This window comes from Pomacea canaliculata, linkage group LG10, assembly GCF_003073045.1.
Source record: "Pomacea canaliculata isolate SZHN2017 linkage group LG10, ASM307304v1, whole genome shotgun sequence".
NCBI lineage: Eukaryota > Metazoa > Mollusca > Gastropoda > Architaenioglossa > Ampullariidae > Pomacea > Pomacea canaliculata.
Window position 1 is genome coordinate 9459429 of NC_037599.1, and position 16227 is coordinate 9475655.

Consider the following 16227-nt stretch of genomic DNA (forward strand, 5'->3'; position numbering starts at 1 on the left):
TAGCGTATTTTTTTCAGCAGACGAGTCACAGTAATATCTTCGAAATGACTTTCCTAATCTACTGCTAAATATATTTTGTGTAGATTTTTGTCTCAGTGTATAGTTTTTGAGACAGCAATGGCTATTTCTTTGAATTAAGAAGCAACCACTGGTGTCTCTGATCTTTTTTAACGTATATATACGTATATATAACATATGCATTTACCCGAACGGCGGGAAAATTAGTAAATATTGTAAATCTTGCGAGGAAGACAGTTTATGTTCAGATTTTTAAATCTGCTTAAAGCTGTTATTGAAACCTGAAGTAATATTTGATCACAAATTGTACCATGCCCTGTGTGCGTGTTCTGCGTCTGTCATCAAAACTGTAAATGTTATTTCCTTTGTTCACTGCGCATTGCACGCGTGTCTGGACCACCTGATCAACTAACCCGCACGTCCGCATTTCTGTCTCTGAGAACACCCTTGGTGCTGACTTCCTGCCCAACCTTCCACTTCCATGTCCAGCCCACGCCCACGCCGATTATTCCAGCACTAACCAGGCTGTCCAGCCCTGCAGTATGGTCTGCTGATCCCTCATCCTTTCGTGCTTTCCTCCTCCCACATTCACGATCGAACGCTTTCGCTTTATCGCCTCAATCGGGTGTGTGCTTTGTAGGGTGGCACTAACCGGCTTTTAAAACTGGGTGGCAGTGTCTACTTTCCCTTCTACTAATGTCACGGAACTCAAGCGCAAACATGTGATTAACTATCTCAGTGCTAACAATGCGTGATACATGTAGAAAACGTCTTGTGTATCTATAATGTCATTTAAAGTGCTTTTTGAAAATGGTTTATTGGGCCCAGACGTGTAGTCGTGACGTTCTAAATATTACTTCAACGAATGTGACATTTTGAGAGTTACTTCGTGACATATATTTGTCTGCCATGGAAATGAGATCTGTATTTTTTTTATATAAATCTGTAATTAAAAATACTTAGAAAACTGCAGTGGAAATATCGCTCAATATAAAGTGAACATCTTGTGTTAGAATCAATAATGATAATATATAGCGGCTTTGTGCTAAGACCAGTGGGCATATTTTTTAACAGAAACATTAATATGAAACGAATATGTACATTTATTGGTGCACCTCTTTTAAAAGTCATCTGCTCAACAGTTTAACAGTAACATAGTTAACGGCCTACAGTCGATGCTGACTGAGCTCAGACTAACAGCGCCATGTCTGCTGCTCTGTGCGTAGTCACAACCTGCAGCTCTCTAGTAAAGACGGAGACCCTTGCGCGTGTTTCCTCGCAATGTGCTTTTCACGAGGACTCTTAATGTCCGTGCCTGCAGATCGTGAGTGGTCGTCACAATCGACTCCAGGGAATGTGTCTTGCCCTTCAGACACCAAACCTGTCGAAAGTATACTTTGTCATAGCCCTGCAGCTTGTCAGTTTACTTTTGTTCATAGCTAGTCGAACAATGATCATAAAGATAGATATAGATTCATGTGAATGTATTCCACCTTTCTTGCTATATGACCAGGCAGTTAGAATATTTTATCACTTTAGCTGACTGCCCAAAAATAACCATCCAGCTAGCGCCTAAACCAGGTGTACGTCCAAAATGCATATACCTATCTCGAGTATGTGCTTTTCCCTTTTGCTTTATCTCCTATGTTTGTCCTTTTCTCGATTTCTGGAGCCTTCTGGCCACCTCCTCCTTGCTCTATACACTTAGTTATGGTCTCAGTACATTAACCCCGATCACTTCCCCTTCCCCCTTTCCCCAAATGCCACACCCTCTCCCATGCATCTTGCAGTTGCGCACCAACGCAGAGACAGAACTGCGGGCAGTGCGAGCCGAGGCCGTCCAGGTGCGAGCTCATGTGCAGGGCCCGCCCTACAACGTGTCGTGACCCAAGCCTGCTCTCCTTCTTCCAGCTGCGCAACCAGGCGGAGGCCGAGCTGCGGGCTTTGCGGGCGGAGCTGGTGCAGAAGAAGATCAACCTGACGCTGACGAGGTCCCAACAGTTCGCCGCCCTGTCGCCCGGAATGTCCAACGAAACGCTGGTGAAACCCGCCGTTCCCGGCATCCCACACGGCAAGGGGGAGGCGCAGGCGCTGCAGTCCTAAGCCTCTCTCGCTCTTTCTTTCTCTCCTGCCAGGTACACAAGGGTGTGATTCTCATTGACCATTCGTGCCAACGACCCCGAACGGACTTCAGTGCTGACTGCTTCTTGGACACTGCAGTCTGAAACAGTCATGCCAGTCACGAGTTGCGGTGTATTTTTAGTGTATTTCAATAGCATTTGCACCACGCATTTTTTTCTAGGTTTTTTTTTACCTCCCCTTTCCGCATACCCTCCCTTTCTTGTCTCAGATTCACGGTGCACGGGTATGTGGTGCCAAGACGGTGTCTGTCCCCAGTTCAAATTTTCGGTGACAACTTCCCACAGAATGAGACAAGAAGACTAACAGTAGCTAAGCGGGTAGGGGTAGGGGGTAGGGGAGGAATCTGCTCATAGGTCAATGTATCTTTAAATATCTGGTAACTAAGACTTTGATGTCCTCATCCCCCGAACTGCCACGAAAATTGCTAGTGAAATGAAACTTTTAACATCACGTCTTTCGACAAAAATGTTATCGCCAATGCGTTACTCTTTGCTTCAGCCTAATATGAGTACGAAAGTTGTGTTTACCATACATTTCCAATGTCTTCGTAACTCTGTATACCTTATTCTCTTAGGTGTTAATGTTTTTTGTCTTGTGAATGGGTGTAATATATAAAAATAGTTAACAAATGCCTTGTAAAAATGTACAGTTGTATTATTCATCATTGTAGAGTTTCTCTGTGCATCCTCCTACTGTGTATTTATGTTCTTTAAGTTTGAGCTAAAAGTAGATGCAAACAACTTATCTGTGATAAATTTCGAGTCCAGTATAACCTGGGAATTGTCCACAAATATATTTATACAAGTAGAAGAGAAACCCAAAACGGACTTTTGTCAACATGTGTCATCATTTACCTTCAGAATATATCTGTAAAAAACAGAACAAAATTTATATTGTCAATTTGTTTTTTTGACATTGCTATACAGTTGTATTTTGATGAGAAGACCAACATTTCCATGCTACTCCTTTTATTAAAACTGTTAATCACCGACTAGCAAAATGTTATCCGCTAATCTAGATTGTTCGAGTCGGTTCTGCACAAATAAACGTTGTCCATCTATAAGATAAATTGCATTCCTCCATTCGGACAAAGTACCGACAACTGCGTTACATCTCAGTTACCTCCCCGTAAAGGACAGACTTTCCATTACTGTAGAAATCTTTTGTTCCTAACAATAGTGACCGAAGTACTCAAATTCTCACGCATGCAGACAAACAGAAAAAAGAAAGTCAGCTCTGGCATATCTGTGATAAACAGTTGTTCATGTGACTTGTAGTCCAGTGCTAACCAGCAGACACCTGGGAGGTGGCTAAAAGCCACTCTTCTCAAACTCGTTCATTTTAATACATCTCTAGAGTAGCAGTAGGTATATCTGACTGCATTTAGCATCAATAAAAATGACGTGGTTCGAATCCCAAGTGTCGGGCTCGCTTCGTCAGCACGTGAACAAAAATAGTGTCGGTAAAGGAAAGACCAGTAAATCAGATTTCACCTTCAAGCTTTTTAATCACGTTTATTTATGTTGCTTATATAATCAAATCCTTTGAGAGTTACTGAAAAATTTAAGGTTTTTTCTGTTGTCGTTTATGTGTCATTATGTCGTCAGATATTTTTTGACTGCAATGTTTCTGCCAACTAGAAAACGTTAAACATATTTTCTTGTTTAGAAAAGAAGCACTTGTCTTGATTCTGTCATAATTTATAGTTTTTTTACAAGTTTTCATGTAAAAGAAATCAAGACACGTTTCCATTCGACAAATGCCAAGCAACAGGGACTGGAACGTGTTGTGGTGAGCCAGGTGGGACACTGTGAGCAGGATGGCTAAGATGGCTTCCCGCGTCCCGTGCTCCCGTGCTCACACAGTTCATTGGTCTGATTGTAAACTCAGTTGCTCCTTGTAGCAGGACTGTCCTTTTGATTAATGTTCTGGAATTGCACATACGCTTTCAAGAAAACAGTGGGGTATATGAAATTGAAAGTGTTGTTTTCAATAGTATAGATATCGTACTGTCAGAATCCTGAATACATGCCGTCCGTCCTGGCAGTCTGTTTAAGGTAAAGTCTTCTGCACGCATGTATGTTGTGGAGGCTGTGATAAATGTGATGACCTCAATTTGGATTTTTTTTCACAAATAAGTTTTTGAACATGTGTCTAGCATTTAATCTTTTGTCAGATATTGTAATCTTTTTCATGAATCCCTTTTAAAAAAAATATATTTTTCATAAATGTTTACTTCAGTACACTTGTGTGTGTTAGTATTTTATGTGTGTTTTGGGAGCGTAGTGTGTGTGAGAAAGAGAGTGTGTATGTGAGAAAGATAAGAGAGAGAGAGAAAGAGAATTTCAGTAAAAGTAACTGTCACATTCAGAAAAAGACGTTTGACATTAATTTTTGCCTTTAACAAATATAATCTTGATTAAGACTTAGGAGTGCATCATATTAATGCTGCAAAGAACCCGTTGAGGACGGATAGAAACTAATTCAAACACATAATACAATGTATTTATACAGAGCGGTTCCCCAGCCCCAGCCCCAGCCTTACGTTCACACCCATAACTTATACGACGACTCACGTGCACACATGTGTAGGCATCTAATGCACCTTTATATACTAACAGTCACGTGCGCGTATATATATAAAACATTCTAGTCTTTCAAATACAAAAACAATCATAAATAATCCCAATAAACATTCTCCAAATGCACATCTGCACAGATCCAACGCATAGTTGTGTCATACCTTTTTAATAACTAATAGGTAGTTTCAACTGGCAATATTTCGCGGATATCAAATTTTATTTATTTACGTTTTTCGGAGTGGGAAAACGCGCACCATAGCAGCTCGATTTAAAACGAATTTTCGTAACTTAAATGACGATTTTTTTTAAAATGATATCTTTAGTATTTGTTCTCCTTACTTTAATATCAATTCCCGAGTTGATGTTATTCGGTAGTGAGAATCTGGACTAAGGGTGCTCGATATCTCGCATCTTGCTTCGTCAAGGCGTTGGTCAAATGTTGAAACTGACGGTTTGCATCATCAGTTCTGACGTGCCTTAGTTCCATGGCAACCTCACAGTGAAACGATGAGCTGAGACGTCAGTAGGCGGGACAACGGCTTTCATCTATCACTACGGCCGATTACAGATGTCATAAATCACAAACATTCGCTCACAATCCTAACACACCCCACACACCCGTTCACATTAGCATGTGAATACAGCTCCTTTGTTTGAATATCTGCTCACGAGAACTAAATAGGACAGAAAGCTCTGGACGCTCCACAAACGCAGTTGCCTCACGTCCGTGCCATTCTTTTCCTTTCTTCCGCTTCCGGACTAAGGCTCATTGTGTTGCTGCTTTACAAGTTAAACCTGAGAGTAAATTTTAATCTCCCTCTGCTTTGTTGTTTCACCGTGAACAAAACAACCAGTTCCGATCGCAAAGAATGGTGTTAGCATTCAAATTAATTGACAGGCAGATGCACAGGTGTACAAACACAGGTTGCAGACGTTCAACGGCCCACATAAAGACTCGTGGGTGTTCTGTGTCCAATAAAGAGCCAGTGACTGCTGGTCATCGACTGACACCCAGTCGGAGTTCTTCTCGATACAGCAAAGAACGTTCCTTATTCCAGAGTGATGGTAAGTGTGAATTTATTGCTGCTTTAAGCTGAACAGTTTTGACTGGCACCAAGAGCAACTGAATTTTCATTTTTTACTATCAGAAAATACAGTGTCGACATTAAATGCGATATAAGTGTGCTTACGTTGAGGTGGGCATCTTTTTCTGGTGTTTATTGCGCTAGACTTCAGAGCAAATGGTTTCCGGCTTAAGGATTGTCAAGTCATGTGAGATTAAATTTCTCCCAGTCCACCGTGCAAGCTGGATATTTATTGACATTGTTTATGATGACAGACAGTAATATACGCTTAGACTCCTGTTCTCCCTTGTTTCACATGCCTTGTACTAGTCCAAGGTGAACCACTTACAGTTACTGCACCTGCGGCTTACGAGCATGTAAGACCATTTCCTGTTTCACGTTGACGAGCACATTTCGTCTGGCTGTTCACCCTTACCCCCCTACCACCACTACCACCCCGACTCGGTTGCTGACCTCACAGCCTGCTCTTCTCTCTGCTGCTGGCTATCTTCATCGTCACCTTGGCAGGCGTCAACGCCTATGTCAACGAGTACGACCAGCCCTTCACCTTCAAATGTCCAGCCAGTCGGGTCCTCTCCTCCATCGCCAGCGTCAACCACAACTACTACGAAGATCGTATATGGGACTTCGGCTGTACTATTCATCCACTGGAAGCCTCCATAACTGACTGTGAATGGACATCTAGTAAGCTCTCTTGACGATTATGTATAAACATTGCACTTTTGATGGATGATAAATACTGAGATAATCTTCATAATTATGAAGAAGCCATTGCTGTTAAAACGAGCTTGAATTCTTGTTTTTAAAAACTTCTTTTAGCAAAAAAAAAATAAAAAAATAAAGCACTAAATAAAATTTGCTGTTACAATCTCAGAAGGATCAAGCACGCATATACATGCATGCATAAAAGCAGAAACGGCAACATGAACAAGAAGATAATTTCTAACACCAATTGTCACAGATACACACTCACCTGTGTTTCGCTGTTTACAGCCTATGCCAATGAATTCAAAGAGGCAATGGTCTTCCAGTGTACGGGAGAAGGTTTCATCACCGGAGTAGAGAGTTACCATGACAACCGCTACGAAGACAGACGCTTCAAATTCCAGTGCTGCCAAAGTCCTCGTGAGTCGAGCGCTTAGTTGCTGAGACCTCATCTATCCACTCTTCTCAAGTTCTGAGACTGTGTGGGCGTGGGCCGCCGTAGAATATTCTCCATCAGCATTACCATCTTCACAATTATATGAACTGCTACACTTGATTATGTTCACAGGTACCGTTGTGCATTCCTGCTACTTCACAACATGGACCAACAACTTTGACGGAAACCAAAACTTTTCTCTTCCCAAAGGAAAGCTTCTGAGAGGAGTCGTCAGCATCTACGACACATACTACAAGTAAGACATTCAACATTTCTTTACAATTTTACACTCATTTCAACAAAGAAAAAAAAAAAGAATTTCACTTCAATGTATATTATCTGCAAGTCTATGTCATTAATTTGAATGATGAAAGTATATAGTTATTTTAACTGCGACACGTTCTTTCTGTAATTCACTCTGTGCATTTTCTTTATATGACATGTCAATTGTTATACATCGAGAGTTTTAGAGTTAAATTTTCTACATAATTTTGCTTACCTATAGTTGAAGTGTCAGCAGTTAATTTGTTTTCTGTGATGCCTCATGTTAGAGGTACATGACGTTACGGACAGAGACTAGATGTAATTCCACTTCTGTATTTCAAGAACTATACATATATTTTCATTTTTCTTCAGGGATCGTCGTTACCAGTTCGAAATTTGTGACGTTAATAACCAACCGTATTGAGCAGCTCAAGCACCTATCAGCTGACAAGTCTTTCCCTGTGTCTTCGTTCCACTGCTCTGCATTAATGACGGAGCTAGTGCTCGACTAACTCGGGTGGAATTTCGTTTCGAGATGTAACGGATGTAACCCAAGTTAAAATAAATTTCTTTCCAGAGCGCGAGAGTGTATGTGTGTTTCTTTGTGAATGATGAGGAGGAACGGCACTCGTGTACACTGAAAACTGCCAATCATTCATTTCAATTACGAAGTAAACTGTTTTCCGCCACATCAACTCTTCTGGGATTTGGTCCACCTCCGGGGATTTTATTCCCCTCAGCCTCCAAATAGGCCAATTGATCTCTTCCTAAATGACTTTGCAGGACTGAGAGTTGTAAAGGTCGGTACAGTACTACGTCCGCTGTTCAAAGTCTTGTCATCCGAGAGCTCGACCCTCTGTCTTTGATGCCTGACGTTTTCTGCTGACCCTCATGGGTGAGAGTCGTAAGACCTTGCTGTTGTCACCCCAGGCCATGCCCTCGTCAATCTCACGTTATGTCTTCGATCCTGATTTCCAGGGCTGCCTTCACCTCTTTACGGACCCTGGCTTATAGTGGCTCATCCTCTCACTTTACGGCGCGCAAAGGTTCAAAATCTTCTTCGTGACCCTAGGCTTTCCGCGCCTTTGGATGCCCGAGAACCTTCTCGGTCGAGAACAAGAGCACCTATTTAATGTGACCCGACAGGGTTTAAACATTGCAAACGGTTAGACCTTTTGTGAGTAGATTCGTCAGATCCACACAAAATTGTCATTACTACACATTATCTTATTTTAAACCTCGTCTTCAGCGAGACAGTCTTCCACAACACTAATTATAATAGGCATTAAACTCCTCTAAACAAATGTTGATATAAAATTTAATGATTTAAAGCGACAGTCGAGAACAATCAAGTTGGGATTAATCAATATACGACGTTATTTGACATAGAATACAACATGAAAAAACTTAATGCCATTTTCATTTTGTAAACCACATGTATTTTTACCACTGACTAGTTTGACAGCCCGTTGTTAACATTCTTATTTGTTACAAGCAACAATATTTTAATATAAGTTTTAAAATTCTTGTATAAGATTTTGGTTATGCATACAATTTTTATTTCACCCAACAAATCAGAGGTAAACAAAATAAATAAAACTACTGAAAACTTCAAGTAAAAGACTTGTATGTGCAATGTAATGTTACACAAAACTTCAGAACACACTAATGTAATCATTCGCAACCACACAATCAAGAAATGTTCTATAAAGAACTAAGAAATTTAGGTAAAAAAGAAAATGTTACAAACAAATATATACATGTATAGTTTAGTTATCCCTGAAAGGTTTCTTTCTACCCTTTCCCACTAAACTGGCACATCCTCTTGTCCTCTGATCCAGTTTCTCATGTTCTCATCTTATAAATCAACACTTGGACACACTGACCAAAATCTGCAGCTTTCAAGTTTCTACACCATCCCCTTTTACCCCTCTTCTGAACCACAATGAACAAGTTTCTTTTTTAATTTTAAAACACAATCCACATAACAAATGATTTAATTAAAACTGTGTGTACACCCAAAATTTTCTGAAGTTAATAAAAATTTAAAAATACAATTTCATATTCTTCTAACTCATTCACACAGCTTCTGCTTCTTTGTATCAACTTAACAGTATCATACATTCTGACTTAACACTTAAATACATGTTTAACAGTTTATGATTTCTGAGCTTCATGTTTAACAGTTTATGATTGTCTGAGCTTCATGTAGCTAATATTCCAAGCTAGATGCATGTCAAAACTAGACCACTGGCTTCAAGACTAGCATTTTAATTATCACAGTCGCTCAGAATTATAAATCATCTGTTTATATAATGGTCCAAAATGATCGAATTGGTGGAAATAGTGTGTTGGGGTGGATGAGTTCCTACTGTCCATGACAACCATTATAATTCTGTTTTTAAAAGGTGCTCAGCCTTTCTCAACACATGTTTACCAATGGCTGCAAACATTGAGATGGAATCTTCTAGGGTCTGTTCATCCTCAAACTCTTCAGGATCTGGGTAAGTCCAGTGCACAGCTAAGGTATCAAACTTCCAATCAAAGGATGCAGTAGTGAGGTGATTGACCTCATCATTCTTGAAATCTTGCACCCAGACTGGGTGGCACAACCCCCTGGCACATATTACCTAGTTGTGAAAAAGAATACAGAACTCTTAATTCATACTGAAGTTTTAGCACAAAACTTTACTGCCTTCTCAAATGACTTTGGCTTAGGGCTTATTTCTTCTGTCTAGGTTAAGTTTATTAAAGGTTATTCAAAGTAAAGGCAAAATGCAACAAAAACCCAAACATTTCTGCAGCCACAAAATTATTGAAAAAATTAATAAAATTATTGAAAGAAAATGGTCTGTGGGCTTACACATAATTTTACAAGGAAAAAATCCATTAAGCCAACAAAATGTTTTTAAAGACAAACATGAAGCTGACAACTTGCAGTATATGTATCAGTAAAGATCAGAACTGTATCAAAGTCAGGAGTGACAAACTGACATCATAGAAAATGTTTTTAACAAATGGAATTGATTTTGTATTGCACATTTTAGTAACTTAAAGATTACACCCATAGAATGCACATGTTCAGGTTTACACTTACAGGAATGGATTTATTTGGCATAAAAATAGATACACACATAAGCTAACAAGCATTTCCTATGTCCCTCACGTCCACATTCTATGCAACTTAAAGCAGGAAAACATACCTGTAAATGTCGGTCAACATAGAGAAGATCTGCATGCTTCTCATAAACCTTGTATGGGATGTGGATGGCATTGTATGACCAATGGTAGTCGAGGTAATGATGATACGACTCCAAGAAAAAGCGAAGATAATATGATCCTTTTGCTGCCAGCAGCACACCCATGTTGAAGACATCAGGGAAGGCTCCAGTGGCTGGGAAATCTGGGCAGGCCACAGTGTCATAGCGACGAAGATGATCAGGGATAGGTCTTACCCAAAGAACATCCCAATCCATGTAAATCCCACCATATCGGATCAACAGAAAGGCCCGAAGATAGTCACTGGCATGTGATGCAAATTTGACAATTGGCTCACTAAAGACAGCCTCTGGGAAATCCCTCCAGACAAAGACAACTCGTTTATGGTTTCTGATCATTTCCCAGTATTTTCCTTGTGGTTCAAAATTGCCATGTATATAGACCATTTCTGCATTCAGTACATACAGACTGGACAACAGACTCAAATAGGCAAAGAAACTCATTGGTCTCTGGCCAAGCCAGACATAATGCACTATGTTCGGAATAATGGTAGTATTGGAAGGTATGGGCCTTAGCTCTTCTTTCTTTCCAAATGCAGCCCAACGGGCCACCTGACCAAAATCTGACTTTAATTCAAAACATCAGCAGGAAAAATCTGCTTTGAAACTGATACACATGGGGCACGGCTAGTAATATTAAAAGATGTGCTGTCACTACATTTGATGTTACTGGATTCAGCTGTTGACAGTATGGCTTCTGCATCTAACCTTCATCTGAGCTGTTGCTAAATAATTTTTTTCCATCATAACAACATGTAGATTATTTCCATCATAGCCAAAGGCAAAAGGCTTTTGTCGAAAATTAGTCAAAGAATTAATGATGATTGTGTTCTCCCCAATATACACTCCTCCATATCTATTTAGCAAATCAAAAATAAAATCAACTTTAGTTGGGAGAGTTTCACTACACCCTTTTGATGAGAGCAGGGGCTTCAAAATTAAATTGGGCAAATTCTGCCTTAAGTCCATGAAAAATTGGTAATACCCATCTACATCAAGTTCAGGTATTTGCTTGTAGTGGAAATATATTGCAGTGGGTTTTAACACCTTATAAGTACTAAGTACACTTAGATAGTTCTGGAACTGGAAATAGTCTCTGTCACACCAAATATAATGTACAAATGGTGGAATTCGTGCTGATAACAAGTCTATAGCTGATGCGGCATCACTGAGGTCAAACTTAGTACTCTGAAACAAGTGATCTGGAAGATGGTGTGGGTGACCATGCCGAAATGAATCTGCTCGGTCAGCATCAAAAAGTAACTTAGTATGTCTGCAACCCCTAGTATAAAACATTGTCATTATAGGAATAAGAAAGCATAGCAGAAGAACACAAAAAATTTTGATTTGTTTAGTGTTTGAATGTAGCTTTCTAGTACAATTTCGCCTCAACATAAAGGGCATCAGGAAAAAATGCTTGACATATCGAAGTGTTTCCATAGCTAATCTTATACTTTTATTGCTCTATGCCAAAATAAATTCAGGTAAACTGTAACCTGGAAAAATCATGTAAGTCTGCCATGTTTGTCTCTAAAGCCTTCATTTCCCAGAGAATAAATATTTATTTAAAGCTTATGAGCAATCATCTTTGTTGATTTTCTTGTCACACATTTTCTTTTCATGTATTTGTTAGCATTGATGGATTCTATAATGCAGTTATCACTGTGTGCTGTATTTTGTACTAATGCTAATTCAAATAGCACAATATTTAGCATAGCTTATTCTTGTAGCGCAGATCACACTATGCCTTATTCCTGCTGGGCCTTCAGTTTTCTGTTACTTGATCCACAGACACATCTTCCTTTATTTCCCACTGAAAGATGTCCTCCTAACTAATCTGAAAAACAAAAAAGAATTTTAGATTTGAAAATCATCCACAATGATATATTAAAACAGTTTATGATAATCCAGCATATTTCAGACTTAAAAGAGAAATTAAAGCATCAAAACTAGAATACAGTTTTCCTTTGACGTTACTAGCTTTATAGGAATCTGCTATGGGCAGGAGCCATTTTGTGCGACACCAATTCACTGCTTGTTTTACAGATCATTGTCAGTGTACCACTGAGGCAAATTTTATTATTATTAACCCGAAACTAAAAGCATCAGGAAGCAGAGAGAATATATTCTACTATATCAATCTGACCAGACGCTTCCATTTTTATTGGATCTATGCCAATCAAACCATTCTGTGATCAATGAAATGAATGAAAAGAACATTTCTAGCTTGAGCCAGAGTAATTTTAAAAAAAAATGAAAATCAATAAAATGCTGAATTTGAAAGGCAGTGTATCACCTATGAGTACTATTATTAAACACTTAGAAATCTAAATCTGGCAGCACTACTTAATACAATGAACTGCACTAATTTTTTCCAGGACACCAAGGCACTGAAAAATATAAGTAATATCACTTCAAAATTGGGATTTCAAGCAATTATCACTGTTCTGAACCATAACACTTAACCTTCGAAAGCATTAAAGTGAAGTAGCATCTGACTATAATCAGGAACAATTATTTTTAAACCTTTTTTAAAATATTAGTTTGATACACAGTGAACAGCACAACTTTATCAACGATTCTATGGTATCTGTTTGGATGAAAGCTGTATGTTTACATTGATGAAAGCTTTGACGTGCTTACATTGATGAGCTATTTAAATCTGCATGGTAGAATTTCTTATGCCATGTTAATTGAAAACAGTTATATTTGCAGTGTTTGAGGAATGAAACAACTATTTTCAGCAGATGCATATTTCTCTTAGGCCTGTTTATAATACGTAATATATGTATAAACTTAACATTCCTAGTTTTAGTTTTCTGAGTATGCATTTACAGGTTTCCTTTTAAGATATATTACAATGAGGATGTGGTACTCATGTGCATTTAAGAGAATATCAAATGGAATGATGATTTTTTTAAATCTGTGAAACATAAATTAATAACAGTTCAAGAAAATTAATCAGGGAGCTCTGTAGTGTGATATTTCACTTAAAGCTAAATAGCTAACTTTCATTAGCCGGCATTTAAAGAAAACTTAAGATTTGGTGAAAAAGCAGTTTAAAATATACTTTATTGCAGTAAACTGAAAATTAGACTTTAATGAGGTTTTGAATTTTTAATGTATTACAGAGTTAGGGTGTGAATTACTCAATTGAAGGAAGAGTTCTTAAGTACCATTTTTAATCCTGGCAAAGTAGTATGATTGTAAACTCTACTTGAACTAGTTGCATGGCTGGTTGATTTTATTTAATTGGGCCTATAACTATGGACATGGTGAGTTACACTGACACTTTAAAAGATACCTGATGCTGTTTGGGAAAAACACCCTAAGCTGAAGGCGAAAAAGATAAGCTTTATGTAGATACTGAAATTTTCTTGAGAGCATTTGCTGATGGTATACAATTTCTGTTGTGATACCAGGATATTTTATTAAATATTTTTTTTTTGGGGGGGGTTGGGAATTATAACCTTTTATGGAATAATTGAATTGTCCAAGGCTGAATCCCGTCAGATACAACTCATTATTCTGGGGCTGGTCAACGCACACTCTGTATTGTGATATAATGGTAAGAGTATGCTAAGACCAAAGTGTCTAAAGAAATATCTCCCCTGAAGAAGGGTAAAATACAGATAGTACTACAGATAGTAAAATATTTCTCCATTAACCTTCAATTTTAATGAAAATAATACTTGTTTTTAAGCGTCAAACTGGCAACTGCTGAATCGAGTATTCACTCGGTCGTCTGCAACAGTGGAGTCAAATGTGCTTTCATTTTTGTGTACAAGCACAGCAAATCAAAAGGTAGTGGGAGTGAGGTTAACTACCACCTCTTTGTTGTTTCAACATAAAAGTACAACAAAAAAAATGATTATGATTGTGACAGTAAAGCAGATGCACCTTAGCGCTCAGGAGGCTGACTGTCCTCTACGCATGTTTTGATGACGCCACAACACCGCTCGATAGAAGTTTGAGGCTTCGCCTGTTTATACGCTAAATTTTATAACTGTCGTCGACTGTTACTCTGTAAGAAAGCTGAGCCGATATTTGTGATTACAGTCCATTTGTTATGTGCTTACATAAGTGTTTACCTTTCTCAAGTCGGCACAAATCCTCAGTACCACGGATATCATTAAATGGATGCCGCCATGTGTTGCTAGGAATAGTCTTCGGACTTCCTCTTTTGTCATGCAGCAGCCCTACCACGAACGTGTATGTATACTAAAGAGCGCTCGTTGGTCATACTGCTGTTTGCTACTAGAAAAGGGCGGGGTGGGGACATAAGATTTATATCTCCCACCTTTCTTACAATATCATCCCAGTCTTCTCCAGTGTCACCAACCCACGAACTGATACATACACCTCCATGGCTAACCGGAGTCGTTACCCTTAGATCTGCAGTTATCGCCCTTTACTGCCTGAACGCAGCGAGTCCTCGGATTGTTCTTCCTTTTTACATGTATATCTGTTACTATTTGTTTTTATCTTGTTCTACACCTTGTTACTATTTTATGATCTTGTTCAGCGCAGTAAGCTCGCCTTTGACTGAGATATTACGCTTTATAAATTCTCACTTTATTATTAACTTCTCCATAATGCTAGTCCTTTTTCGCATCCTTCCTTTTGCAATATCATGGTACTCTCAGCTCTTGTTCTTATTATTCGGTTCCTCTTTGTGTTTTCTGTATTTGATTTTTTTCGTCGTTTAGTACGGTTTTTGATTCTTTTATAGTTCCATATACTACTTGTTTTCCTGTCCCAGGTATGCTGTCCATGTTCTTAAGCGCTAAGAGCATACTCCTAATTAGGAGTGTGAGTATGCGCTTCGCAAATTTTGCATTTCTTCTTATTGTTAAAACGCTCATAAGCTCAGAAGGAGTATTGTACCAAAAGGAAAACATGTTACCAAGGACCGTGTATTCGTGATGTTACGGCCACAAGCCGGGTAAGGGGTAAGTGTTCGCAAAGTGATCAGACGAATGCACTTTAAAAAAAAAAAAAATTTGTCTGACATTTTACCTAACTCATTTGTAGAAAAAGTAGACAAAATCTTCCAGATATAGGGAGATGACTCAGTGGAATGATAATTCTTCTGATAAAAAATAGTGATGAATTATGTTCGACAATCATAGACTGGATTATGCGCAAGACAACCCTAGACAACAACACCAGTACCCAGTGGACCTTCACCAAATAGCTAGAGGACCTGGACTTTGAGCATGACATCGGTCTTCTATCTCATCAGCAACAACGTGCACAAACCAAACTCAGTAAGCTAGCCGAGGAAGCTGGAAGACTGGCCTAACGGTCAACAGAAAGAAGTCCAAAGTGACGAGAATCAACAACAAGCAGGAACTCCCAATCCAACTTCAAGGAGAGAACATCCTAGAAACAGACCGCTTCATGTATCTGGTGAGCATTGTCAACAAGGACGGTGGAGCGGATGATGATATCGAAAGCCGCATCAACAAAGCCAGGCATGCTTTCAACAGCCTACGACCCATCTGGAATTCCTGAGCATTATCCTTCCACAGTAAGACCCACATTGTCAACACCAATGTGAAAGCAGTCCTACTGTATGGTTCTGAAATCTGGAGCAAATCAACAGCAAGCTCCAGACATTTACCAACCGATGCCTACGCCATATCCTGGGAATAAGATGGCCTGAAAAGGTCTCCAATAGCTGCCTGTGGAAAAGAACCAACAAGAATGCAACT

At 39.1% G+C, this 16227-nt stretch overlaps 3 protein-coding genes across 3 annotated transcripts in view; 2 read left to right on the forward strand and 1 right to left on the reverse strand.

Moving 5' to 3' along the window:
- LOC112573699 (trichohyalin-like) overlaps nt 1–4405 on the forward strand; it is a 31724-nt gene extending 27319 nt beyond the window's left edge. Inside the window, 1 exon segment of the mRNA XM_025254278.1 lies at nt 1930–4405. Within this exon segment, the coding sequence (XP_025110063.1) occupies nt 1930–2121 (192 nt within the window). The 3' untranslated portion in view covers nt 2122–4405.
- Nucleotides 4406–4880: 475 nt separating this feature from the next.
- On the forward strand, nt 4881–8831 carry LOC112573469 (dermatopontin-like). The gene is made up of 5 exons (XM_025253871.1): nt 4881–5807; nt 6304–6511; nt 6821–6952; nt 7101–7224; nt 7605–8831. Exons 1-5 carry the CDS (start codon nt 5805–5807, stop codon nt 7654–7656), a joined length of 519 nt encoding a protein of 172 aa, XP_025109656.1. The 5' UTR covers nt 4881–5804; the 3' UTR covers nt 7657–8831.
- LOC112573700 lies at nt 8537–11812 on the reverse strand. The gene is given in 4 exon segments (XM_025254279.1): nt 8537–9862; nt 10436–11082; nt 11085–11218; nt 11616–11812. Coding segments are annotated over 4 exon segments (1221 nt in total). The 3' UTR covers nt 8537–9619.
- Nucleotides 11813–16227: the final 4415 nt, after the last annotated feature.

Coding starts and splice junctions, on each gene's coding strand:
- LOC112573469 (XM_025253871.1), top strand. Junction 6,512..6,820: donor TGACTGTGAATGGACATCTA/GTAAGCTCTCTT, acceptor CGCTGTTTACAG/CCTATGCCAATGAATTCAAA. Junction 7,225..7,604: donor ATCTACGACACATACTACAA/GTAAGACATTCA, acceptor ATTTTTCTTCAG/GGATCGTCGTTACCAGTTCG.